The 27,040-nt window shown below is 45.9% G+C and overlaps 1 protein-coding gene across 1 annotated transcript in view; it reads right to left on the reverse strand.

Annotated features, from left to right (window-relative positions):
- The window catches only part of LOC311241812 (zinc finger SWIM domain-containing protein 6-like), a 64,943-nt gene that overhangs the window by 6,850 nt on the left and 31,053 nt on the right, over positions 1 to 27,040 (reverse strand). Inside the window, exons 7-9 of the mRNA XM_084330730.1 lie at positions 22,762 to 22,897; positions 2,776 to 2,933; positions 2,385 to 2,548 (exon numbers count right to left, since the gene is read on the reverse strand). Of these exons, the coding sequence (XP_084186856.1) occupies positions 2,385 to 2,548; positions 2,776 to 2,933; positions 22,762 to 22,897 (458 nt within the window). The remainder of the gene's footprint in view (positions 1 to 2,384; positions 2,549 to 2,775; positions 2,934 to 22,761; positions 22,898 to 27,040) is intronic.

Genomic DNA, 27,040 nt, shown 5'->3' on the forward strand with positions numbered 1-27,040 from the left:
ACCGGCTTTCCCACCCTCTAACACTTGCCAATTGTGTTAGTATGAACGACCGGCCAGCCGGTAGCAACGCCGAGAGCTGGGCTCGAACCCAGCGTCTCCTGCGTTAGAGGCGAGCACTGCGCCAATCAGCCGCCCAAGTTTAAACCTTTTTAAATCTTAGACAAACGAAACACTTTGCTTTCATGAAATATTGTAAGCCGTCATTTGAGGCTTTGTAAAAGCAGCACAATGAACGCAAATCTGCCGAGTCCGACCTCATCTTAAATAACAAACAGCATTGCTTGTTGTAATTAACACATTCCCTGCCATTACTTATATCCATCAATTTAGCCAGTCTGCCACCACTGTAAGCCTATGGACATGTTCACCTTCTTTGCAGGACTATAACTTTTTAAATTGTATTGCTAAATTGACATTACTATGGCCCATTCAACATAGCTTATCTATCATTCAGGATGTAGGAACGTTATACTTTTTCATTCATACATTCATACAAAAATACCATCTAGAATATAAGTATGTTTTTATCGTTTTCTGCAGTAATTCCTAGAACGTGAGTTATAGGCCTAAACGCATATATAGATTATCGATTGCCGTGTCTTCCCTATACATGCTATATTAAAACATTTAACTGTATATGATCCGTATACGTTATGCGTCATCATGGACGGAGGAAAGGGGGGGGGGGGTGGGGGGGATCGTTTATAATTCCGTGATCGTCAGTAAATGCTTTATGTAGTATGGGTGATAGTATGGGTCCATTTCCGGGTTGTATGTCGCAATAAACACCGAAATCATATCGATTATTAAGTTTATAAAGCGATCGATATGTACTATAGTGTCTGTCGGGAGCCTTGCAACAATGTCTGACGGCCGGATGAATTTAATCGACGCACACCTCCCACTTCCTGTTGTTTGAGTGTAACTCAGCGACCATCCTCCAGGCGGCGGTTTTGAGCCGTCGTTGTATTGAGCCGTAGGGTCCAGCTGCAGCGTCGGAGGTGTATATATGAATTATGAATGCCATGGCGAAAAAATGGAATATTGATCTCAATAACGCTGTACAGCGAGATCTGGCGGTCAAAGCATGGCGGGCAATAACGTGTCACAGCGTGAATGGCGGTGGATGTGTTAACAAAGAGAGGCAGAGTTGATTTTGCAAAAAATAAATAAAAATTTTGAATTTGATTTTTTTTTTATATATTCAAATTTTATTTCCCCATTCGAATCCCATGCCCATTGAACGAAGCTTCGAAGCATTTAAGACAGCCCTATTGTTTACACTGCCTATTTGTACTTTTCTACTGTACTCTTTTTTTTCTACTGTACTATTTTTATTGCCTGTATTATGTCTCTACTATTACCCTATATATACTGTATATATATATATACATATACTGCTATGTTGCCTGAATCGATAAAGGAATATCTTATGTTATCTTCTACTGTAGTCCCAGCTCCAGAACCTGAGTGCAGACAGTACTGTTACCTGTAGTCCCAGCTCCAGAACCTGACTGCAGACAGTACTGTTACCTGTAGTCCCAGCTCCAGAACCTGACTGCAGACAGTACTGTTACCTGTAGTCCCAGCTCCAGAACCTGACTGCAGACAGTACTGTTACCTGTAGTCCCAGCTCCAGAACCTGACTGCAGACAGTACTGTTACCTGTAGTCCCAGCTCCAGAACCTGACTGCAGACAGTACTGTTACCTGTAGTCCCAGCTCCAGAACCTGACTGCAGCCAGTACTGTTACCTGTAGTCCCAGCTCCAGAACCTGACTGCAGACAGTACTGTTACCTGTAGTCCCAGCTCCAGAACCTGACTGCAGTAGAGACAGTACTGTTACCTGTAGTCCCAGCTCCAGAACCTGACTGCAGACAGTACTGTTACCTGTAGTCCCAGCTCCAGAACCTGACTGCAGACAGTACTGTTACCTGTAGTCCCAGCTCCAGAACCTGACTGCAGACAGTACTGTTACCTGTAGTCCCAGCTCCAGAACCTGACTGCAGACAGTACTGTTACCTGTAGTCCCAGCTCCAGAACCACCTGACTGCAGACAGTACTGTTACCTGTAGTCCCAGCTCCAGAACCTGACTGCAGTAGAGACAGTACTGTTACCTGTAGTCCCAGCTCCAGAACCTGACTGCAGTAGAGACAGTACTGTTACCTGTAGTCCCAGCTCCAGAACCTGACTGCAGTAGAGACAGTACTGTTACCTGTAGTCCCAGCTCCAGAACCTGACTGCAGTAGAGACAGTACTGTTACCTGGGTCAGGGTCAGGGTCAGGGTCAGGGTTGTACCTGTAGTCCCAGCTCCAGAACCTGACTGCAGTAGAGACAGTACTGTTACCTGGGTCAGGGTCAGGGTCAGGGTCAGGGTTGTACCTGTAGTCCCAGCTCCAGGGAGACCTTGAGCAGCGTGATGTCGGGCAGGCTGTCCATCAGCGTGGCGATCTTGAAGGCGTCCTGGGCCAGTTTGAAGATGTGAGACGAGGAGTGGATGTTCTTCTGGATGGACTCCAGGACGGTCTCCAGCCTGCGGCTGTCACCTGGGGGGGGGGGGGGGGGGGGGGGGTAGGAGGGTAGGAGGGGAGATTATGATTGTGTGTGTGCCTGTGTGTGCGTGTGTGTGTGTGTGTGTGTGTGTGAGTGTGTGTGTACCTTTGGCGGCGGTCAGCATGGTGGAAGCCAGCTCTCTGTGTGTGTGTGTGTGTGTGTGTGTGTGTGTGTGTGTGTGTGTGTGTGTGTGTGTGTGTGTGTGTGTGTGTGTGTGTACCTTTGGCGGCGGTCAGCATGGTGGAAGCCAGCTCACACTGCTGGGACTCTATGTGACTGAGGGTGAACCAGCGCGGGTAGCGGTTTGGCACCACCGACACCATGTGGTGGGGTCGGGAGAGGTCACCAGCCGCCGCCGTCGACTCCAACACCGGCAACCTGACCGGGGGGGGGGGGGGGGGGACAGACATCACACGCTGCTCAGTACAGACATCACACACTACTCAGTACAGACATCACACACTACTCAGTACAGACATCACACGCGGCTCAGTACAGACATCACACACTGCTCAGTACAGACATCACACACTGCTCAGTACAGACATCACACACTGCTCAGTACAGACATCACACACTGCTCAGTACAGACATCACACACTGCTCAGTACAGACATCACACACTGCTCAGTACAGACATCACACACTGCTCAGTACAGACATCACACACTGCTCAGTACAGACATCACACACTGCTCAGTACAGACATCACACACTGCTCAGTACAGACATCACACACTGCTCAGTACAGACATCACACACTGCTCAGTACAGACATCACACACTGCTCAGTACAGACATCACACGCTGCTCAGTACAGACATCACACACTGCTCAGTACAGACATCACACACTGCTCAGTACAGACATCACACACTGCTCAGTACAGACATCACACACTGCTCAGTACAGACATCACACACTGCTCAGTACAGACATCACACGCTGCTCAGTACAGACATCACACACTGCTCAGTACAGACATCACACACTGCTCAGTACAGACATCACACACTGCTCAGTACAGACATCACACACTGCTCAGTACAGACATCACACACTGCTCAGTACAGACATCACACACTGCTCAGTACAGACATCACACACTGCTCAGTACAGACATCACACACTGCTCAGTACAGACATCACACACTGCTCAGTACAGACATCACAACATCATACGCTGCTCAGTACAGACATCACACACTGCTCAGTACAGACATCACACACTGCTCAGTACAGACATCACACACTGCTCAGTACAGACATCACACACTGCTCAGTACAGACATCACACGCTGCTCAGTACAGACATCACACACTGCTCAGTACAGACATCACACGCTGCTCAGTACAGACATCACACGCTGCTCAGTACAGACATCACACACTGCTCAGTACAGACATCACACACTGCTCAGTACAGACATCACACACTGCTCAGTACAGACATCACACACTGCTCAGTACAGACATCACAACATCACACACTGCTCAGTACAGACATCACACACTGCTCAGTACAGACATCACACGCTGCTTTTCTTTCTTTCTTTCTTTCTTTATCTTTATTTCGAACATGCAATGAATACAAACAAACAATAACAAAAGCAAAACACAACTCAATCTACATGTTCGAAAAGGAGTAGGAAGAAGTATACACTTATTTAATCCTACCCCTTTTCCACTACTCAAATGAGTGTACTATTTTAAAACATAAAAAAGAAAAAAAAAGAAAAAGAAATATATATATATATGCAAAACAAAAAAACAAAAACTATATATGTAAAACATGAAAGAAATCAAATAAAAATGTAAACACCTGTGAATATCAAGTCCCTTCCTCATCCCTGTACCTTGTGAACATCATTTCCTTATACATCAGTTTGAATTGTCTCATGTTTGGACATTGCTTTAGCACCACATTTAGACTGTTCCACAGTTTCACTCCACATATCGAGATGCAGTGTCTTCTCATGGTAGTGCGTACATTTAGCACTTTTAAATTGTGTTTTCCCCTCAGATTATAACCCCCCTCCCTATCAAAGAACAATTCTTGAATGTTTCTTGGAAGTGCATGACTTTTTGCTTTATACATTAATTGTGCCGTTTTAAATTCCACAAGATCATTTAACTTCAATGTCTTTGACTCCAAAAACAATATGTTAGTGTGATCACGATAACCTGCAATGTGAACTATCATTATGGCCCTTTTTTGGAGTATAAAAAGTGGTTGTAGTGTAGACTTATAATTGTTTCCCCAGACTTCAGCACAGTAATTTAAATATGGTAAAACTAGTGAACAGTAGAAAATGTAGAGTGATTTTCTATCCAGAATGTGCTTTACTTTACTCATGACTGAAATGCTTCGTGAGAGTTTAGATTGGACATGTTTTATGTGAGGTTTCGAACAGATTTTATGGTCTATTATTACACCTAGGAATTTATTTTCATAAACTATTTCAATAATCACATCATTTATTTTAACTTGTACCCGAGTATCCAATCTACAGTTTCCAAACAACATAATTTTAGTTTTGCTCAAGTTCAATGATAATTTGTTTCTATCAAACCATTCCTTCAATTTCTTCATTTCAGATGTGATGACCTCTAAAAGCTGCTGGACATTCTCACCAGAAAAAAAAAGATTAGTGTCATCCGCAAATAAAATACATTTAAATATATTGGATACTTTACATATCTCGTTAACACATTGACGACCAAAGTCCCGCGGCGATTTATAGTCCAGAGGACCGAGCGTTGTCAACAAACCGATGTACTTTCTAACAGCTATATATATACTTCATAGTATTGCTATCTGTCCATTCTCATTGTCACTTGAGTGCATAAACCGTGCCTTCATAATGGCTTAAAGAAAATAAAAATCCATCGGTTGGTTGTCATTTTATAGCGCCGTGAATATAAGGTTTATCGCAGTTTTCGCCTAGTCTTTTTTCTGGGGAGCTAGATAATAGGCTAAAGGCTAGTCACGTTATATCAAACGCCATTTCTGCTGTATATATACGAATGAAATAAAACAAACTGCGTAGCATCCGGACTATTACAGAGCATCTATGGATGAAATGGGGGCGGCGGGGGACGCCGATTAATATTATTGATTAGCAATACAGTGTGCGTTCAAATAGCCATTTTCACTGATCGATCACGTTGCGTTTTAAAGCAATGTCCAATCCAGCTGTAATTTGGGGGAATAGTATCCTACCGTCAGGCCATGTGATCGCCGGCAGCATTTCGTCATTAGTCATCGGAAACTGGTAGATCGATATGTCCATTGGCTAATCATAAATCCCATTATTCCAGGCTGAAATCTGCGTTCGGTAACGGGATCAAAGATGGAGTTCAGCTGGGATCGAGGCTCATATGAAACGCCCACAGACGGTAAAAGATTTTTTTTTTTCAATCGCCCTCAATGATACTGCAGTGGAGCGATGACGCTCCTAAGCGGAACTGGCCGGTATTGCATGTTTCGAAAATCAAAATGCGGGTAGGTCCTGCATGTCGATCGGCGACGTTAATAGCGTTATTAATATGGAATAAAACAATAACAACTCGCCACGAGTTAACTCGTGGCTCTGGTCCTCAACAGGTGGAATCGAAACACGAGTTAACTCGTGGCTGGTCCCTATAGTGTTAATGTACAAGATGAACAGTTTTGGACCCAACACTGACCCCTGGGGGACACCACAAGCAATGTCCAAACATTCAGATTTATAATCTCTCATTGTCACAAATTGTTGTCTTTTATTTAGATAGCTTCGCACCCAGTCCAATACTACCCCCCTGATCCCATATCTCTCCAATTTCCTGATTAATATATCATGATTAATAGTATCAAATGCTTTTTTTAGGTCAATGAATACTCCAGCTACATGTTTTTTTTTATCTATGGAATTTGTGATTTTTTTCAATGAGTTCTATTAATGCTAGTGATGTTGACCGGTGTGTTCTGAATCCATACTGGCTATCGGTGAGTAAATTATGTTTATCAATGAATTTATCTAATCTGTTGTTGAAGAGTTTTTTTTTATATTTTTGAAAACTGAGGAAGTAGAGAAACAGGCCTACAATCTTGAACAGAGGTATGACTTTTGCTATTTTCATTTTATTCGGAAATCGACCAGTTTTGAATGATAAATTGCAGATGTGCGTGAGTGGTTTTGAAATCCCACTAATGACATTTTTTACTATTTTCATATCTATTTCATTACTGTCTGTAGATGTCTTGTTTTACATTTATTAGTAGTTTCTATAATTTCATTTTCATCTACCGCTTCCAGAAACATTGAACTAGGATTTCTTTCAATATAATTGTCTTTTATGTCTTCAGGAGTCACTGGATCTGGGATTTTTCCCGCTAATTCTGGTCCAATATTTACAAAAATTAGTTGTTAACCACATCATCCATATTGCTAATAGTTTGATCATTTTCCATAAAATACTGAGGATAGTTTATTTGTCTTGATCCATTCCTGATAATACCATTTAATATCTTCCAAACACCTTTAATATTATATTTGTTGTTATCTAATATTCTACTATAATGATCCTTCTTACATCTTCTCATAATATTAGTCAGCTTATTTTTATATTTCTTATATTTATTTTCTGCCTCTTTAGTTCTATGTTTTATAAATTCTCTATATAGTGTATTTTTCTTTTTACATGCATTCTGTAATCCCCTTGTGATCCATGGGCTGTCTGAGTGTTTATGTTTAATTACTGCTATATTCTTTTATTGGACAATGTTTGTGATATAATAAGTTAAATATAGATAAGAATGTTTCATAATGCTTTATCAGTGTCTTCCTCTTTATACACTATCTCCCAATTTTGTAGTAGCAAATCATTTTTGAAAGCGTTCATTGATTCTTCAGTCCTTACTTGTTTAAATTGTAGTTTATTGTCCTGCTTGTTTTCTGTGTAGTTGTTGTCATAAACTGTAAAAACTGATAAATGGTCGCTGATGTCATTTATTAGTAATCCACTCGTAGGCCCTCGACCTAGCATACCGTGCGGCAAAGGGAACCGCTCCCGCCTACCTCCAGTCAATGGTCTCTAACTACACACCCTCAAGACGGTGGGGCGGCGTGGCTCAGGGGTAGAGCGGGGCGTCCAATGATCGAAGGGTTGGTGGTTCGAATCCCGCTCAAGCCCATGTCCATCCCATTGCCGTTGTGTCCTTGGGCAAGACACTTAACCTACTTGCCTCGTATGAATGTGTATCAAATCAAATCAAATCAAATTTATTTATAGGGCCCGACAACACACGTTAATGTCCCCATGGGCCGTACAGGTCTTCTTTAAACAAGTCAAGAAGACAACATAACAATAAGTCAAGAACAGAACAAGAATACCATAGGGTCCAAACATTTTTTAGATGAATGCAAATAAATGAAAGAATGCAAGCACTCCCAGACATACCCCACGCGAAGGTAAGGAAAAACTCACTAAAACCTAACAATAGGGAAAAAAGCTCCACAGGCAATGTGGAGGAGAGAAACCTTAGAAGGGCCGTTCAAGGGGGGATCTCCCTTCTTAGATGTCGGTGATAGTAGTGTTGCAGACGGACAGTTGGTAAGCATGCACTCATGTGTGTGGTGAAACACAGATGAGTGCATGCAATAGCAACTGTACATTTTGAAAAATTAAAGATAGAGTTGATAGCGGATCTATTTGAAGCACAGGGGCGGCGCAAGAGGGTCACGTCCTCCCCGTCTTAGTCACGGGACATTCAACACTCCGGTCGTTGCTCAGGGACAGCCGGAGACAGGGGGAAGGGGGGGGTGGCACAGAGAGGATCGCGAACTCCCCGACATCATCTGAATGCATGTGAATGAATGTTGGTGGTGGTCGGAGGGGCCGTAGGCGTTGATTATTCGCCACGCTTCCGTGAGTCTGCCTCAGGGCAGCTCTGGCTGCAATTGTAGTTTACCACCACCGGTATGACTGTGTATGAACGAATAATGGACTCTGTGAAGCGCTCTGAGTCAGAGCAACAGTCAGTCAGAGAAGAGCGCTATATAAATCCAATCCATTATTATTATTATTATTATTAAGACCCCTACGCTCTGCATCTTCTGGCCGCCTCAGACCTACTCCTATCCAAGCTCCGGGAGGGTCATCAAAGAGAAGTCGCCTATTCTCTGTCCTTGCCCCACAATGGTGGAATGAACTACCCACCCCAGTTAGGACAGCCGAATCACGTCCAATCTTTCGCCGTCGACTAAAGACGCACTTCAACCATTATCTGAATTAAAAAAAAAATATATATATATATATATCTAACCCTAACTAACCGTACTGTCATGCACTTGTCCTAATAAACTAACCTACACTGTAGCACTCAACACTTTGATGAACATTGTTGCTCAGCTGATAGAGTTGTGCCCTTCTTGCTGTCTTGTCGTACAGAACTTGTAAGTCGCTTTGGATAAAAGCGTCAGCTAAATGACTAAATGTAAATGTAATCCACTCACTGTATTGTTTTCTATAATGTTCGTAAATATATTGTCTATCAGAGTGGCACAATGGGATGTGATTCGGCTGGGTCTTGTGATTTTTGGATAAAGGCTCAAACTATACAATGTGTTGATGAATTCCTCAGTCATTTTATGTTTGTTTGGATTTAAAAGATCAATGTTAAAATCCCCACAGATGAAAATAGCCTTTTGATTATTGTTTATATACATTTCTTCCATCCAGTCCTTGAAAACTTCAATATTTGAACCTGGTGCTCTATATATACAGCTCACAATTATATTTTTCTTTTTTTCATAAATAAAACTGATAAAAGTGTAACATGTGGAAGGGTCACACTACCTCTACCTAGATCCTTCCCTCGCTGTGCAGGCGCCCCGACTGAACTGTAGGAGTCGCTGTTTACAATGACCCAGACCCACCCACCGGCTTCCCTCCCGCTGACTCTGCCAATTGTGTTAGTATGGACGGTCGACCAAGCCGGAATCAACGCTGACAGCTGGATTCGATACCAGTGTCTCTTGCGTTGGTGACGAGCGCATTGTCCGCTGCGCCACCCAGCCGCCCCAAGATACTTGTACCCTAATGATGAGGATAAACCCACTCCCCTTGCCACACATCTATGCTACTCAGTTAATTTTTTTTAATTTTTTTATGTTTTTGGTAGATTTGTATTGGTTTTTACTACCGGGCAGTCCGGTAGAGAGAGAGAGAGGAAGAATGGGAGACAGAGCGGGGGGAAGACATTCGGCAAAGAACACCGGGTCCGGGAGTCGAACCCGGGTCGGCCGTGTTGCGACGCAGCGCGTTACGTGGTTCACCACTTGGGGGCGCCCCGCTACTCAGTTAATTCTGAGGACTGATAAGAGGGAAGAGAGGAGGGTGGTGACCCAGAACCCAGGAAGACCACCCTCTAGAGCCAGACCAGGCTTCACTCCAGCCAGAACCCAGGAAGACCCCCCTCTAGAGCCAGACCAGGCTTCACTCCACCCAGAACCCAGGAAGACCACCCTCTAGAGCCAGACCAGGCTTCTCTCCACCCAGAACCCAGGAGGACCACCCTCTAGAGTCAGACCAGGCTTCACTCCACCCAGAACCCAGGAGGACCCCCCTCTAGAGCCAGACCAGGCTTCACTCCACCCAGAACCCAGGAGGACCACCCTCTAGAGCCAGACCAGGCTTCTCTCCACCCAGAACCCAGGAGGACCACCCTCTAGACTCTAGAGCCAGACCAGGCTTCACTCCACCCAGAACCCAGGAGGACCCCCCTCTAGAGCCAGACCAGGCTTCACTCCACCCAGAACCCAGGAAGACCACCCTCTAGAGCCAGACCAGGCTTCACTCCACCCAGAACCCAGGAGGACCACCCTCTAGAGCCAGACCAGGCTTCACTCCACCCAGAACCCAGGAAGACCACCCTCTAGACTCTAGAGCCAGACCAGGCTTCACTCCACCAGAACCCAGGAGGACCCCCCTCTAAAGCCAGACCAGGCTTCACTCCACCCAGAACCCAGGAAGACCACCCTCTAGAGCCAGACCAGGCTTCACTCCACCCAGAACCCAGGAGGACCACCCTCTAGAGCCAGACCAGGCTTCTCTCCACCCAGAACCCAGGAAGACCACCCTCTAGAGCCAGACCAGGCTTTACTCCACCCAGAACCCAGGAAGACCCCCCTCTAGAGCCAGACCAGGCTTCACACCACCCAGAACCCAGGAAGACCCCCCTCTAGAGCCAGACCAGGCTTCTCTCCACCCAGAACCCAGGACCCAACCCCCCCCTATTTATAATAAACACAAGATACTTATATCGATATCGATATCTATAAACCGTTTATCTATGGTTGCATGTGACAAGTCAAAATGGCTGCCGTGAGAAGGGCCTATAAGAAGGCTGGTGGGTGCGAAGATGGGGTGGGGGGGGGGGGGGGGGGGGTAGAAAGAGGTGGAGATGAAACGATAGAAGAGTGGAGGAATTCAAAGTGGGAGAGAGCAAGGAAGATGTGAGGCGAGGCCATCAGAGGAAACCTCACATAATTAACACCACTCTCTGTACATACAGTAATAACTAGACAGTAACAGACAGAAACGCAGACGGAGGTTAAAAAAAAAAAAAAAAAAAAAAAAAAAGTATGTCTTCATTACCGCCGGTGCCCTGAGAGCAACAACTTCAGCGGCGGAGGAGGGGGATTAAAGTTAGCGTATCCCTGCAATTTACTTCCAAGCTAGTTTTTTTAATCACCTAGAAACCTGAGGTATAATTAGTATTTTCTTCACTCTAATTGGTCGTAATGAAGCCGGGAAGTGCGGAACACCTGCTAGCGCGCGGAGGAGTAGCGCTAGCAGCCACATGTCTGCCTCTCATTAGGGCTGGTGCTAACACCACCACCACTACCGCTGGTATCGCTGTGGCCGGCTCCTCTCCTCTCCTATCCTCCCCTCTCTTATCCTCTCCTCTCTTATCCTCCCCTCTCCTCTCCTCTCTCCTCTCCTCTCCCCTCTCTTATCCTCCCCTCTCTCCTCTCTTATCCTCTCCTCTCTTATCCTCCCCTCTCCTCTCTCTTCTCCTCTCTCCTCCTCCTCTCTCTCCTCCCTTCTCTTATCCTCCCCTCTCTCCTCCTCTCCTCTCTTATCCTCTCCTCTCCTCTCTTATCCTCTCTCCTCTCCTCTCTCCTCCTCCTTTCCTCTCCTCTCCTCCCCCTCTCCTCTCTCCTCCTCTCCTCTCTCCTCCTCTCTCCTCCTCCTCCTCTCCTCTCTCCTCCTCCTCTCCTATCCTCTCTCCTCCTCCGGAGTTTCAAAGGTCTTTTTCCCTTTCAGAAGACTGCACACAACCTGGCCTTCTCTCAGCCAATCACAAAGCTAATTGGGTCCATGGGGAAATTAAGGAATTCACCTTCCAGCCCTGGTAAGGCTGGACACACATCAAACACATACCCGCGCACACGCACGCACACACACACACCCACGCATTTGTGCACCGACACACACACACCTGTCCTTCTGGAGAAAGAAAACACATCAAAGCAACCTGGCTGCAATGTGAAGCTAAATGCCAGTTTCAATCTGTGTGATACCTTTACACCTGAGCTCCATCAGCCATCCTCACGCAGCCTCTCTCTCTCTCCCTCCCTCCCGCCCTCCCTCCCTCCCCCTCTCCCTCCCTCCCTCCCTCCCTCTCTCTCTAAGGTGACAAAAACCCGGGGCGAGAGAGAGCAAGAGAGCGACCACACCGGAGCGTTCTATGGAAGATTGGGCGTAAGCAAAGCCAAAAAGAAAAAAGAAAAAGGCCCAGGGTAAAGATGGAAGCCTCATCAACATTCCTACCTTTGTTTGCCTTTCACCAGAGAGCCTTCATTATAACCCGAACCCTTTCACCAGAGAGCCTTCATTATAACCCGAACCCTTTCACCAGAGAGCCTTCATTATAACCCGAACCCTTTCACCAGAGAGCCTTCATTATAACCTGAACCCTTTCACCAGAGAGCCTTCATTATAACCCGAACCCTTTCACCAGAGAGCCTTCATTATAACCCGAACCCTTTCACCAGAGAGCCTTCATTATAACCTGAACCCTTTCACCAGAGAGCCTTCATTATAACCCGAACCCTTTCACCAGAGAGCCTTCATTATAACCCGAACCCTTTCACCAGAGAGCCTTCATTATAACCCGAACCCTTTCACCAGAGAGCCTTCATTATAACCCGAACCCTTTCACCAGAGAGCCTTCATTATAACCAGAACCCTTTCACCAGAGAGCCTTCATTATAACCCGAACCCTTTCACCAGAGAGCCTTCATTATAACCCGAACCCTTTCACCAGAGAGCCTTCATTATAACCCGAACCCTTTCACCAGGGAGCCTTCATTATAACCTGAACCCTTTCACCAGAGAGCCTTCATTATAACCCGAACCCTTTCACCAGGGAGCCTTCATTATAACCCGAACCCTTTCACCAGAGAGCCTTCATTATAACCCGAACCCTTTCACCAGAGAGCCTTCATTATAACCCGAACCCTTTCACCAGAGAGCCTTCATTATAACCCGAACACGTTCACCAGAGAGCCTTCATTATAACCCGAACCCTTTCACCAGAGAGCCTTCATTATAACCCGAACCCTTTCACCAGGGAGCCTTCATTATAACCCGAACCCTTTCACCAGAGAGCCTTCATTATAACTTGAACCCTTTCACCAGAGAGCCTTCATTATAACCCGAACCCTTTCACCAGAGAGCCTTCATTATAACCTGAACCCTTTCACCAGGGAGCCTTCATTATAACCCGAACCCTTTCACCAGGGAGCCTTCATTATAACCCGAACCCTTTCACCAGAGAGCCTTCATTATAACCCGAACCCTTTCACCAGAGAGCCTTCATTATAACCCGAACCCTTTCACCAGAGAGCCTTCATTATAACCCGAACCCTTTCACCAGAGAGCCTTCATTATAACCCGAACCCTTTCACCAGAGAGCCTTCATTATAACCCGAACCCTTTCACCAGGGAGCCTTCATTATAACCCGAACCCTTTCACCAGAGAGCCTTCATTATAACCCGAACCCTTTCACCAGGGAGCCTTCATTATAACCCGAACCCTTTCACCAGAGAGCCTTCATTATAACCCGAACCCTTTCACCAGGGAGCCTTCATTATAACCCGAACCCTTTCACCAGGGAGCCTTCATTATAACCCGAACCCTTTCACCAGAGAGCCTTCATTATAACCCGAACCCTTTCACCAGAGAGCCTTCATTATAACCCGAACCCTTTCACCAGAGAGCCTTCATTATAACCCGAACCCTTTCACCAGAGAGCCTTCATTATAACCCGAACCCTTTCACCAGAGAGCCTTCATTATAACCCAAACCCTTTCACCAGAGAGCCTTCATTATAACCCGAACCCTTTCACCTTCATTGGACGGGAGTTTGAGAAGCTGAAGCTGCTGAAAAATAACCTTCTCAAAATGTTGGGAGGAGAGGGAAATCTATACTGGGACTATTGTTCCAGGACAAGTGTGTTAGTATGAAATAATAAATGATAGAAAGAGGCTCACAGACTGTTCTGTCGGATAATATCCACTGTACAGTATATACAGTATTCTCACGTTCCCTGCGCCCTGTAAACCACTGCAGTCTGTACGGCACAGCCTCTATAAACCAGTCTGTACGGCACAGCCTCTATAAACCAGTCTGTACGGCACAGCCTCTATAAAGCAGTCTGTACGGCACAGCCTCTATAAACCAGTCTGTACGGCACAGCCTCTATAAACCAGTCTGTACGACACAGCCTCTATAAACCAGTCTGTACGGCACAGCCTCTATAAAGCAGTCTGTACGGCACAGCCTCTATAAAGCAGTCTGTACGGCACAGCCTCTATAAACCAGTCTGTACGGCACAGCCTCTATAAACCAGTCTGTACGGCACAGCCTCTATAAACCAGTCTGTACGGCACAGCCTCTATAAAGCAGTCTGTACGGCACAGCATCTATAAAGCAGTCTGTACGGCACAGCCTCTATAAACCAGTCTGTACGGCACAGCCTCTATAAACCAGTCTGTACGGCACAGCCTCTATAAAGCAGTCTGTACGGCACAGCCTCTATAAACCAGTCTGTACGGCACAGCCTCTATAAACCAGTCTGTACGGCACAGCCTCTATAAAGCAGTCTGTACGGCACAGCCTCTATAAAGCAGTCTGTACGGCACAGCCTCTATAAACCAGTCTGTACGGCACAGCCTCTATAAACCAGTCTGTACGGCACAGCCTCTATAAACAGTCTGTACGGCACAGCCTCTATAAAGCAGTCTGTACGGCACAGCCTCTATAAAGCAGTCTGTACGGCACAGCCTCTATAAACCAGTCTGTACGGCACAGCCTCTATAAAGCAGTCTGTACGGCACAGCCTCTATAAACCAGTCTGTACGGCACAGCCTCTATAAAGCAGTCTGTACGGCACAGCCTCTATAAAGCAGTCTGTACGGCACATCCTCTATAAACCAGTCTGTACGGCACATCCTCTATAAACCAGTCTGTACGGCACAGCCTCTATAAACCAGTCTGTACGGCACAGCCTCTATAAACCAGTCTGTACGGCACAGCCTCTATAAACCAGTCTGTACGGCACAGCCTCTATAAACCAGTCTGTACGGCACAGCCTCTATAAACCAGTCTGTACGGCACAGCCTCTATAAAGCAGTCTGTACGGCACAGCCTCTATAAACCAGTCTGTACGGCACAGCCTCTATAAACCAGTCTGTACGGCACAGCCTCTATAAACCAGTCTGTACGGCACAGCCTCTATAAACCAGTCTGTACGGCACAGCCTCTATAAAGCAGTCTGTACGGCACAGCCTCTATAAACCAGTCTGTACGGCACAGCCTCTATAAACCAGTCTGTACGGCACAGCCTCTATAAACCAGTCTGTACGGCACAGCCTCTATAAACCAGTCTGTACGGCACAGCCTCTATAAACCAGTCTGTACGGCACGTCGGCACAGCCTCTATAAACCAGTCTGTACGGCACAGCCTCTATAAACCAGTCTGTACGGCACAGCCTCTATAAACCAGTCTGTACGGCACAGCCTCTATAAACCAGTCTGTACGGCACAGCCTCTATAAACCAGTCTGTACGGCACAGCCTCTATAAACTAGTCTGTACGGCACAGCCTCTATAAACCAGTCTGTACGGCACAGCCTCTATAAACCCTCAGCCGGTCCGCATGCAAACCCCTGTTTCTTTCAGCCGCGCCGATTAGCCGCTGGAACGAGAGAGAGAGAGAGAGCGAGAGAGAGAGGGAGAGAGATACAGAGAGAGAGAGATATACAGAGAGAGATACAGAGAGAGAGAGAGAGAGAGAGATACAGAGAGAGAGATATACAGAGAGATATACAGAGAGATATACAGAGAGAGAGAGAGAGAGAGAGAGAGAGAGAGAGAGAGAGAGAGGGAGAGATAGAGGGAGAGAGATAGATACAGAGAGAGAGATACAGAGAGATACAGAGAGAGAGAGAGATACAGAGAGAGGGAGAGAGAGAGAGAGAGGGAGAGAGAGATACAGAGAGAGCGAGAGAGAGGGAGAGAGGGAGAGAGATTTGAGAGTCCTGATTTTGTGTCGTATTCTCACACACACGTTTATGTTTTTATGAAATATGGGGACATACCTAGACTTACATTCATTCTGTACCTAACCCTAACATTAACCCTAACCTAACCCTAACACTATAATCAAACGTCATGACATTGAGTCCCCAAATCAGTACAGTCCTGACGCACGCATGCACACACACACACACACACACACACACACACACACACACACACACACACACACACACACACACACACACACACACACACACACACACACACACACACACACACACACACACACACATACACACACACACACACACACACACACACACACACACAAAGAGGAGAGGTCACGCATCTAGGAAGAACAGGAGAGAAGGAGGAGGAAGAGACGTTGACAGAGAGCAGCCAAGCTGGAACCTCCGGCTCTCTGTTCAGTATCACCATGACAACTGACCTCTGACCTCCTGACAGTAAACACTGTTCCCCTCCACTCACTCGCACTCGCACTCACACACACGCGCACACACACATACACACACACACACTCACACTCACCACACACACGCGCACTCACTCACTCACATGAAGTGCTTTGAGAAGCTAGTGAAGGGCTACATCTGTTCCTCCCTCCCCATCAACCTGGACCCCCTGCAATTTGCATATCGCCCCAACAGGTCCACGGAAGACGCCATAGCCCATGTGCTGCACACAGCAGCATCACACCTGGACAAGAGGCAGGGGAACTATGTGAGAATGCTGTTCATCGACTACAGCTCAGCATTCAATACCATAGTCCCCTCCAAACTCATAGCCAAGCTCAGGGACCTGGGCTTGAACTATGACCTCTGCCAGTGGGTCTTGGACTTCCTGACGGGTAGACCCCAGGTGGTGAGAGCAGGCAACTGCACCTCCTCATCCATCACGCTCAACATAGGGGCCCCCCAGGGCTGTGTTCCGAGTCCCCTCCTCTACTCGCTGTACACACATGACTGTGTGGCACAGTGGAACAACAACACAATCATCAAATTTACTGATGACACAGTAGTGGTGGGCCTGATCTCTGCCAACGACGAGAGGGCCTACCTGGAAGAGGTAGAGAATCTGTCGCAGTGGTGTCAGGAGAACTGCCTCTCCCTGAACGTCAGCAAAACAAAAGAGATGATTGTGGACTTCAGGAGGTCGGGGGTCAGGGACTACAGCCCCCTCAGCATCGACGGGGCACCGGTTGAGAGAGTGAACAGTTTCAAGTACCTCGGAGTCCACATATCCAAGGACTTGACATGGACCACACACATTGACAGTGTTGTGAAGAAGGCACGGCAACGCCTCTACTTCCTCAGGCGCCTAAGGAAGTTCCAAGTCAGCCAGAAGATCCTTAAGAACTTCTACTCATGCACAATAGAGAGCATCCTGACTGGCAATATCACCTCCTGGTTTGGGAATAGCACCGCACAAGACCGTAGCAGACTACAGAGAGTGGCCCGTTCAGCCGAACGCACAATTGGAGGTGGGCTTCCCACTCTCCAGGACATTTACAACAAGCGGTGCATGGGTAAGGCTAAGAGAATTATCAAAGACTCCAGCCACCCAAACAACTGCCTCTTTGAACTGCTGTGGTCAGGCAAGCGATACCGGAGTCTGATGGCAAGCACAGAGAGACTCAGAAGAAGCTTCTATCCTCAGGCCATCAGAATGCTAAATGACAATAACACTATGTAACAACCATCAAATGCACTCACAGCACACACATCCACACGCACACACTCACTTTAAACAAACAACTCACTGCAGCACCCACTTTACCCACTTTAGAACACCTAAACACACTTTATATTTATTGGTAAAGAATTTGCACTACAACCCATACCTCATTACACCTTACTGTAAATTGTACCTCATCCCATTTCTGCTTTGTACTGTATAGTATATTGTATTGTAACTCAGTTACTTCTACTCTGCATTGTACATTGTATATACTGAACACTTTTGTCTACTTACTATACTTATTTTATACTTATCTATTTTTATCTAGCACAATCTCTGGAGCAAAACAGAAAGAAGCATTTTATATAAAAGTATTCTGTACTTCTGTATGCCAACTAATAAAGAAACTTGAACTTGAACTTGTAAATGAGGGAAGTTTAAATAAAGGTTTCCAATGGAAATATGTTGTGACACGATGTGTTCTGCTTCGCTGCAGAGACCCGGAGACGCACGTAGGTTTGCCTAAAGCGCCGTTTCATTTCTCATCGATTACCGTGACGCGCCGATCGACGTCTGAGTTCACAGAGGATCAACCGTCCCTACGGGAGCTCATTAAGTGGTCGGGTTTAGAGAGCAGCTAAACACCACAAATATGTTAATTTGAGAGGCCGCTATCGAACGGTTTATAGGTACCTGTGAATTAGATGACGTCACCTGGCACAGAGATCAGCCAATAGCAGATGTCTATAGCATTTAACCATTAGATGGCAGTCTCTCAATGTATTTCTTTGTGGTGGTTTAGTCGCTCTATGAAATGAGTGGTGTTCCCCTTTACCAAATCCCCTGTGTGATGCTAGTCTGGGCTAATGTTAGCCTTTACCAAATCCCCTGTGTGATGCTAGTCTGGGCTAATGTTAGCCTTTACCAGATCCCCTGTGTGATGCTAGTCTGGGCTAATGTTAGCCTTTACCAGATCCCCTGTGTGATGCTAGTCTGGGCTAATGTTAGCCTTTACCAGATCCCCTGTGTGATGCTAGTCTGGGCTAATGTTAGCCTTTACCAGATCCCCTGTGTGATGCTAGTCTGGGCTAATGTTCTCCTTTACCAGATCCCATGTGTGATGCTAGTTATATAAATTATAAGAAAACAAAAAGAAAACTATCTGACACATTGGAAAGAATCAACCCAAAACCAGAGCCAATTAAAATGCTATTTGGCCCTAAACAGAGAGTACACAGTGGCAGAATACCTGAGCACTGTGACTGACCCAAAACTAAGAAGATCCTTGACTAGGTACAGACAGCCGCTGAGAAAGGCCGCCATAAGCAGACCTGGCTCCCAAGAGAAGACTGTGCACCCACTGCACACAAGAAGAGGTGGAAACCGAGCTACACTTCTTAACAAATAACAACAATAACAACAAATACATTTGATTTGATTTAACAACCTGCCCACTATACCGAGACATATACACTTCCCACAAATTGCAAACACCCAAAGAGACTTTGAAAACATGGAAAATAACACAAAACTCCCATACCTACTGGGAGAAATACAAGAATGTGCAAACACAGCAGCAAGATTTGTGAGCTGCTGTGACAAGAAAAGGACATCCAACGGAATACAACCACCATAAAGACTGTCAATCATACAAAACAATTCCTTCTGTAATGTACTGATTTCTTCTGATTTCTCTGTTTGATTGTTTTGTTTTGTTTGGCTTTGACAATGTAAACGTATGTTTCCCATGTCAATAAAGCCCATTTGAATTGAATTGAGAGAGAGAGAGAGAGAGAGAGAGAGAGAGAGAGAGAGAGAGAGAGAGAGAGAGAGAGAGAGAGAGAGAGAGAGGAGAAAGAGAGAGAGAGAGAGAGAGACAGATACAGAGAAAGACAGAGACAAAGAGAGAGGGAAAGAGAGGGAGAGAGAGAGAGAGAGAGACAGAGAGATATATAGAGAGAGTGAGAGACAGAAACAGAGAGTGTGAAAGAGAGAGAGAGACAGACAGAAACAGAGAGATCGAGAGAGATGGTGACTTCCTTTCTCTCTCTCTCCTTGTATCATTGATGGCGTTGTAATGGCTTCATTAAAAGGCTCTGGTTCTTCATCTCCTGTCTCCCTGAGAGCTGGAGCTATATGCTCACGTTACACTACACTACATCAGGGTTAGTCCTGAGAGCTGGAGCTATATGCTCACGTTACACTACGCTACATCAGGGTTAGGGTTAGTCCTGGGAGCTGGAGCTATATGCTCACGTTACACTACACTACATCAGGGTTAGGGTTAGTCCTGGCTCCTGGGAGCTGGAGCTATATGCTCACGTTACACTACACTACATCAGGGTTAGTCCTGAGAGCTGGAGCTATATGCTCACGTTACACTACACTACATCAGGGTTAGTCCTGGGAGCTGGAGCTATATGCTCACGTTACACTACACTACATCAGGGTTAGTCCTGAGAGCTGGAGCTATATGCTCACGTTACACTACACTACATCAGGGTTAGTCCTGTGAGCTGGAGCTATATGCTCACGTTACACTACACTACATCAGGGTTAGTCCTGGGAGCTGGAGCTATATGCTCACGTTACACTACACTACATCAGGGTTAGGGTTAGTCCTGGGAGCTGGAGCTATATGCTCACGTTACACTACACTACATCAGGGTTAGTCCTGAGAGCTGGAGCTATATGCTCACGTTACACTACACTACATCAGGGTTAGGGTTAGTCCTGGGAGCTGGAGCTATATGCTCACGTTACACTACGCTACATCAGGGTTAGTCCTGAGAGCTGGAGCTATATGCTCACGTTACACTACACTACATCAGGGTTAGGGTTAGTCCTGAGAGCTGGAGCTATATGCTCACGTTACACTACGCTACATCAAGGTTAGGGTTAGGGTCCTGGATGTGCTGAGTAGGTGTTGGCGCCCCCCTGGCTCCCAGGAGCTCCTGTAAGTGGCCACATTATTCTAAATCACCTGTTTCATACCACAGAGCAGGTGAGGAGGAGGAGGAGGAGGAGGAGGGGGAGGGGTGTGTGTGTGTATGTGTGTGTATGTGTATGTGTGTGTGTTTCCTGTGTGTGTGTCGCCCATCACATGTGTGTTGCTGCATGTGTGTGTCCTCTGTGTGTGTCGCCCATCACATGTGTGTTGCTGCATGTGTGTGTGTCCTCTGTGTGTGTCGCCCATCACATGTTTGTTGCTGCATGTGTGTGTGTCCTCTGTGTGTGTCGCCCATCACATGTGTGTTGCTGCATGTGTGTGTGTCCTCTGTGTGTGTCGCCCATCACATGTGTGTTGCTGCATGTGTGTGTGTCCTCTGTGTGTGTCGCCCATCACATGTGTGTTGCTGCATGTGTGTGTTTCCTCTGTGTGCAGTGAATAAACACACACCACGGCCTGATGGAGCCTTAACTAGCTAACTGCTGGAAGGTGTCAATGCTGTGATTGTGTCTGAGTGTGTGTGTGTGTATGTGTGTGTATGTGTGTGTGTGTCTGAGTGTGTGTGTGTGTGTGTGCGTCCTGAAGGTACAAGCCAAGCACAATGCATCTCCAATTCATTCACTAATCATTTCCCATCAGTATTGTTGCGCAGCGCGTATTGAGGACGGTACGACAGAGAAGGCCTGCTTTGTAGTAGCACAACAGGCCTACACACACACACACACACACACACACACACACACACACACACACACACACACACACACACACACACACACACACACACACACACACACACACACACACACACACACACACACACACACACACACACACACACACACACACACACACACACACACACACACACACACACACACACACACACAGCCCTGTCTGCCCTGGCAGAGTGTGTGTGTGCATGTGACTAGGTGTGTACGTGTATATATTGAAGTGTGTGTGCGTGCACAGTACACATGTGTGTAATGTGTGCATGTGAGTGTGTAATGTGTGTGCGTATATGAGTGTGTTTCCTCTTCATTACAGCTACTAATTACACCCTCATTAATGTAATTAATATCCACTGATCCAGCTCCCACTAGTAACAACATCAAAACGGCACAGACTAATTAACAGACACACACACACACATATTGTCCAACGATGAATACACACAGGAACTGAATATAGAAACAACGTACAGAGAATAGTACGTAAGAACATAGAGCACATGTACAGATGTATAGTATAGTGTTATCAGACACCCCCATCACGTCATCCTCCATCCTCTGTTCTGTAGCAACACAGATGGAAAACCTCTAAATAATAGTCTCCTTGTGTCAACATTCCCAAAGGTCAAAAGGTCCTCAATAGTCTCCTCGTGTCGGGCGGCCGGGTAGCGCAGCGGACTAAGCGTCTGTCTACCACCACAGAGACAGTGGGATCGAATCCAGCTGTGGTGCTTCGGCGTTGGCCGACCGTCCATACTGACACAATTGGTGTTAGCGTGTGGGAAACCCGGCGAGGGTGGGTCCTGGTCGTTGTAAACAGCGACTCCTACAGTTCGGTCGGCGTGCCTGCACAGCAAGGGAGGGATCTGGGAGAGGTAGTGTGACCTTCCACACGTTACACTCCCCCAGTGAGAGTCCGCGCTGCCAGGTGAAAAGAAGCGGTGGGCTGGGTACACATGTGTCGGAGGAAGCATGTGATAGTCTCTGCCCTCCCAGACCGACGGTAGGGGGTAGAGTGCGCAACGACTAGGAAGGGGATAGGAAATTGGCATAACGACTAACATTGGGAGGGGAGAAAAACGGAAAAAGGAGGGGGAAAAAAAGATAAAAAAAAAAAAAAAAAAAAAAGTCTCCTCGTGTCAACATTCCCAAAATCACAGAAAGATGGTGACACACCGGCCCAAGACTCACCGCATGGCTCTCTGGTGTTAGGCCCGGGTTAGGGTTACTCACCGCATGGCTCTCAGTGAGATCTTGTACGCCAGCTCAGCGTCGTGAGGTAGGAGCGAGGTGAACAGGTACCGGGTGAAGGTGTGCATGGGAACACTCTCTCTGTGGACCATCTCCCCCAGACCACTGTACGGGCCCCCTGCACACACACAGAACCAGAACCAGATGTTTAGTACAAGCCCCCTGCACACACACAGAACCAGAACCAGATGTTTAGTACGAGCCCCCTGCACACACACAGAACCAGATGTTTAGTTTAGATTCAAATATATTCATCATACAGCACAAGTACAGTACAACAAAAAGAAGTGTGGCATCGGTATAGTGCATTAGTGATATACAATGTACAGGTGATCAGATGCATTTCATCAGAGAGGTCCGAGCACAGGTAGTGCAGCACCCCTGGAGCGTTTTTTTGGTTCAGTGCCTTGCTCAAGGGCACTTATGATGGCAGATATGGCGGGCACCATAGATGTATTTACCAGCCACCCTTAAGTCACCAGCTCACAGCTGGAATACACCCTCCCGTCGAGGCTGGGGATCGAACCAGCGACCTTTCGGTTACTGGCCGGCCTCTTTTACCTCTAGAGAGAGAGAGAGAGAGAGAGAGAGAGAGAGAGAGAGAGGAGGGGGAGAGAGGGAAAGAGAGACAGAGAGAGAGAGAGGAGGGGGAGAGAGGGAGAGACAGATAGAGAGAGACAGAGAGAGAGAGAGACAGAGAGAGAGCGAGGGACAGAGAGAGAAAGAGAGGTGACACTGAGAGAGAGAGAGAGAGAGAGAGAGAGAGAGAGAGAGAGAGAGAGAGAGAGAGAGAGAGAGAGAGAGAGAGAGAGAGAGAGAGGAGAGAGGAGGGAGAGACAGATAGAGAGAGACAGATAGAGAGAGACAGAGAGAGAGCGAGGGACAGAGAGAGAAAGAGAGGTGACACTGAGAGAGGGAGAGAGAGAGAGAGAGAGAGAGAGAGAGAGAGAGAGAGAGAGAGAGAGAGAGAGAGAGAGAGAGAGAGAGAGAGAAACACCACGAGGAGCTACCCATCCAAAATGGAGACGTATGGGTAAACCACTTCCTCAACCTCTTTAGCCCAATACAAAATAATGAACGGCAAAACACATACAAGATAAACTACAAAGCCTAGAGTCAACCATAAAAGACTACCAGAACCCGCTAGACTCCCCAATTACACTACAAGAACTACAGGACAAAATAAAATCACTTAAAACCAAGAAGCCTGGCGATGCGGATGGTATCCTAAATGAAATGATCAAATTCACAGACTCCAAATTCCAATTGGCTATATTAAAACTCCTTATTACATGGCGTTTTCATATTCGCCGAAATGCTTGATTGTGATTGGTCAATAGCCCCTGACAGCGGTGAATTATTTTTCGATAACTGACCGCTGCCATCTGCAACGCGCAATAATCACCGGTGATTATTGCTTTTCGCAGCTGGAGCAATCAAGCCCACTGACACACACTGCATCAGTGCAATCAGACACCTGCCGGCTGCCGGCGATAATAATAATCACTTTATTTGGGCTGACAGAGCCACAGAACAACTGCGTCTGCATTTGATCTCGTCTTGTCGATGGTGTAAAATGAATTAGGTATATTGTTAGTAAGTTAGCCATGTAATAAGCGGGATAATGTATAGCTATACTCGGTCATTGTCGCAAAATAATTGACCTTCACTGACATTTAGAACACCTCGGCGAGGCGCCTCGGTATTTTAAACTCTGTGTCGGTCAATTATTTTGCGACAATGACCTCGTAGCTATACATTATCCCTTACTTAACATTGTCCTTAGCTCCGGGATCTTCCTCAATATTTGGAACCAAGGACTCATAACATCGCTCCACAAAAAGGGAGACAAATCTGACCCAAACAATTACCGTGGGATCTGTCAACAGCAACCTTGGAAAAATCCTCTGTATGATCATCAACCACAGACTCATACATTTCCTCACAAACAATAATGCCTTGAGCAAATCACAGATTGGCTTCCTACCAAACCACCTCAGCACCCTAATCGACAACCAAATAAATAAAAATAAAAGCTAATTATACTCCTGTTTCGTTGACTTCCAAAAAGCATTTGACTCAATTTGGCATGAGGATCTGCTGTACAAGCAAGTGGCATTGGTGGGAAGACCTACGACCTCATAAAGTCAATGTACAGCAACAACACATGTGCTGTGAGGATTGAAGAAAAACACACAGACTTCTTTCCTCAAAGCCGTGGGGTTAGACAGGGGTGCAGTCTGAGTCCAACCCTCTTTAACATATACATAAATGAATTGGCAAAAACATTGGAACAAACTGCAGCACCTGGCATCCCCCTAGTAAACACTGTTTGCAGATGACCAGGGCCCTCATTTATCAACGTTGCGTACGCACAGATATGTGCGTAACCCCTGCGTACGATCATTTCTAAGCAAAGTGTGGGACTTTGTGCGTATATCTAAGCACAGCTTGGAGCATGCGTAGCTGACGCCCGGTGGTAGAATATGAAGCCTGCATGTCTGCAACGCGGAAATAAGCTTCCATGCATTACTTCCAACACTGGCGTGTTCAACTTCTGTATGACCCGTAATTCATTATAGTTCATTGTAAAATAGCGACAGTAGTGTAATTATAACGGGGCCCCCGCGCGAACAAGAGGTTGGCCTGCTTGTTTGGCACGGGGGGGCAGACGCAGAACACCCACCTCCAAACGCGATTAAATATTGTTTCAAATAAAAAGCGACATACTATTATTTTGTGTCATGTTTCCAAATAAGATTGGCCACAACGAAATGCTTTCTACTTCAATTTGTTGGTTAGAATAGATACCTCCGTTGAAACTTCACTGAGACTAAAAGTAAAAGACAGTATTTATTTTTGTGAGCTCCGCGCACAGACGTGATAATAATAATAATAACAATAATAATAGCTTAATTTTATATAGCGCCTTTCAAGAGACCCAATGTCGCTTTACATAGATAGGGGGGGAAATAACAAAGTAATAAACATAGTGGACAGACACAACATATAAATATGATGATGGGATTCAAGTTCACGTTTTTATTTATCATATAGGCAGGCTATACATGGCACGGTCCATCGTGATATTGTAGATGGATCGAGCAATAGACTGTTACTGTACCACCCATGTAGCTGTCAAAGCTCCATCACAAATGCAGTTATGTGAATAGAAAGGGATTCCACAAGAAGGGAAAATATGCACCAACACAAAGAGCATGCTGGAGGATGTGTGGGAAGGAGGGGGCAAATCACACGCACATATTCTGGGGATGTCAGAAGCTGAAGGGGTATTGGGAGGAGATAGGGGAGGCAATGATCAGAATATTAGGATACGGGTTACCACAAACAGGACTGGTGCTTTACTTAGGAGACCTGACACACGAGGGAATACAAGGGGGGGACAAATATTTAATAAAGATAATGTTGATAGTGGCCAGAAAAGCAATAACGAGACTGTGGTACAAGGAGGATCCACCAACAATAGCACAATGCGTAGGAATAGTAGAGGAGATACAGGATATGGAGAGGATAACACACATGCTGAGGCTACAGGAGGAGAAATTTGAGGAAAGATGGGGAAAGTGGGAGGATTATAAGGGGAACGAGAACGACATCACAGAGGAAGAAACAAATGCAACACAAGGGGGCGAAGGGTAAAGGAGGAAAGAGGTTCAAGGAGGGTCTCTGAGCCCATGGCACACACTTCACCTTAGTCAGTACTTTTTTATTTTTTTGAGGGTATTATGATTTTTCTTTATGGCCTATGAAAATAAATTGAAATGTAAATAAACAATGTAGGGACCGATGTTTACTTTTATTTATTATTTACGTCTTTTTTCACTTGATTTAGGGGTTATTTTCTTATAATTTTGTCTGTCAATTGTAATGTTGTAATGTTGTTGATGTTGATGTTTGTAAGTCAAAATAAAAATTTAAGTTTAAAAAAAAAAAGGGGATTCCACTCAGTGATGGGCATTTGCCTGATAAAATTTATTCATTTAATGTCGTCGCTGCCGGGAGGAAAGGCATGCTGCATGTTTTCAATTAATTAAATAAAACTGATACTTTTTGCAAGGGTTTACGGACTGTCATACAAATAATCAACCAACTACATACTGTAACTTTTCAGTGCACGTTCTTATTTACATTGTGACAACAGCCTTGTGAGCTCCCGCACACAGACATGATGGAATTCAAGTGCAAGTTTGTATTGATCACATAATATTATAGGCAGGCTACACATGGCGTATAGGCTACA

This window comes from Notolepis coatsorum, assembly GCF_963971535.1.
Source record: "Notolepis coatsorum genome assembly, chromosome: 15".
Taxonomy (NCBI): domain Eukaryota; kingdom Metazoa; phylum Chordata; class Actinopteri; order Aulopiformes; family Paralepididae; genus Notolepis; species Notolepis coatsorum.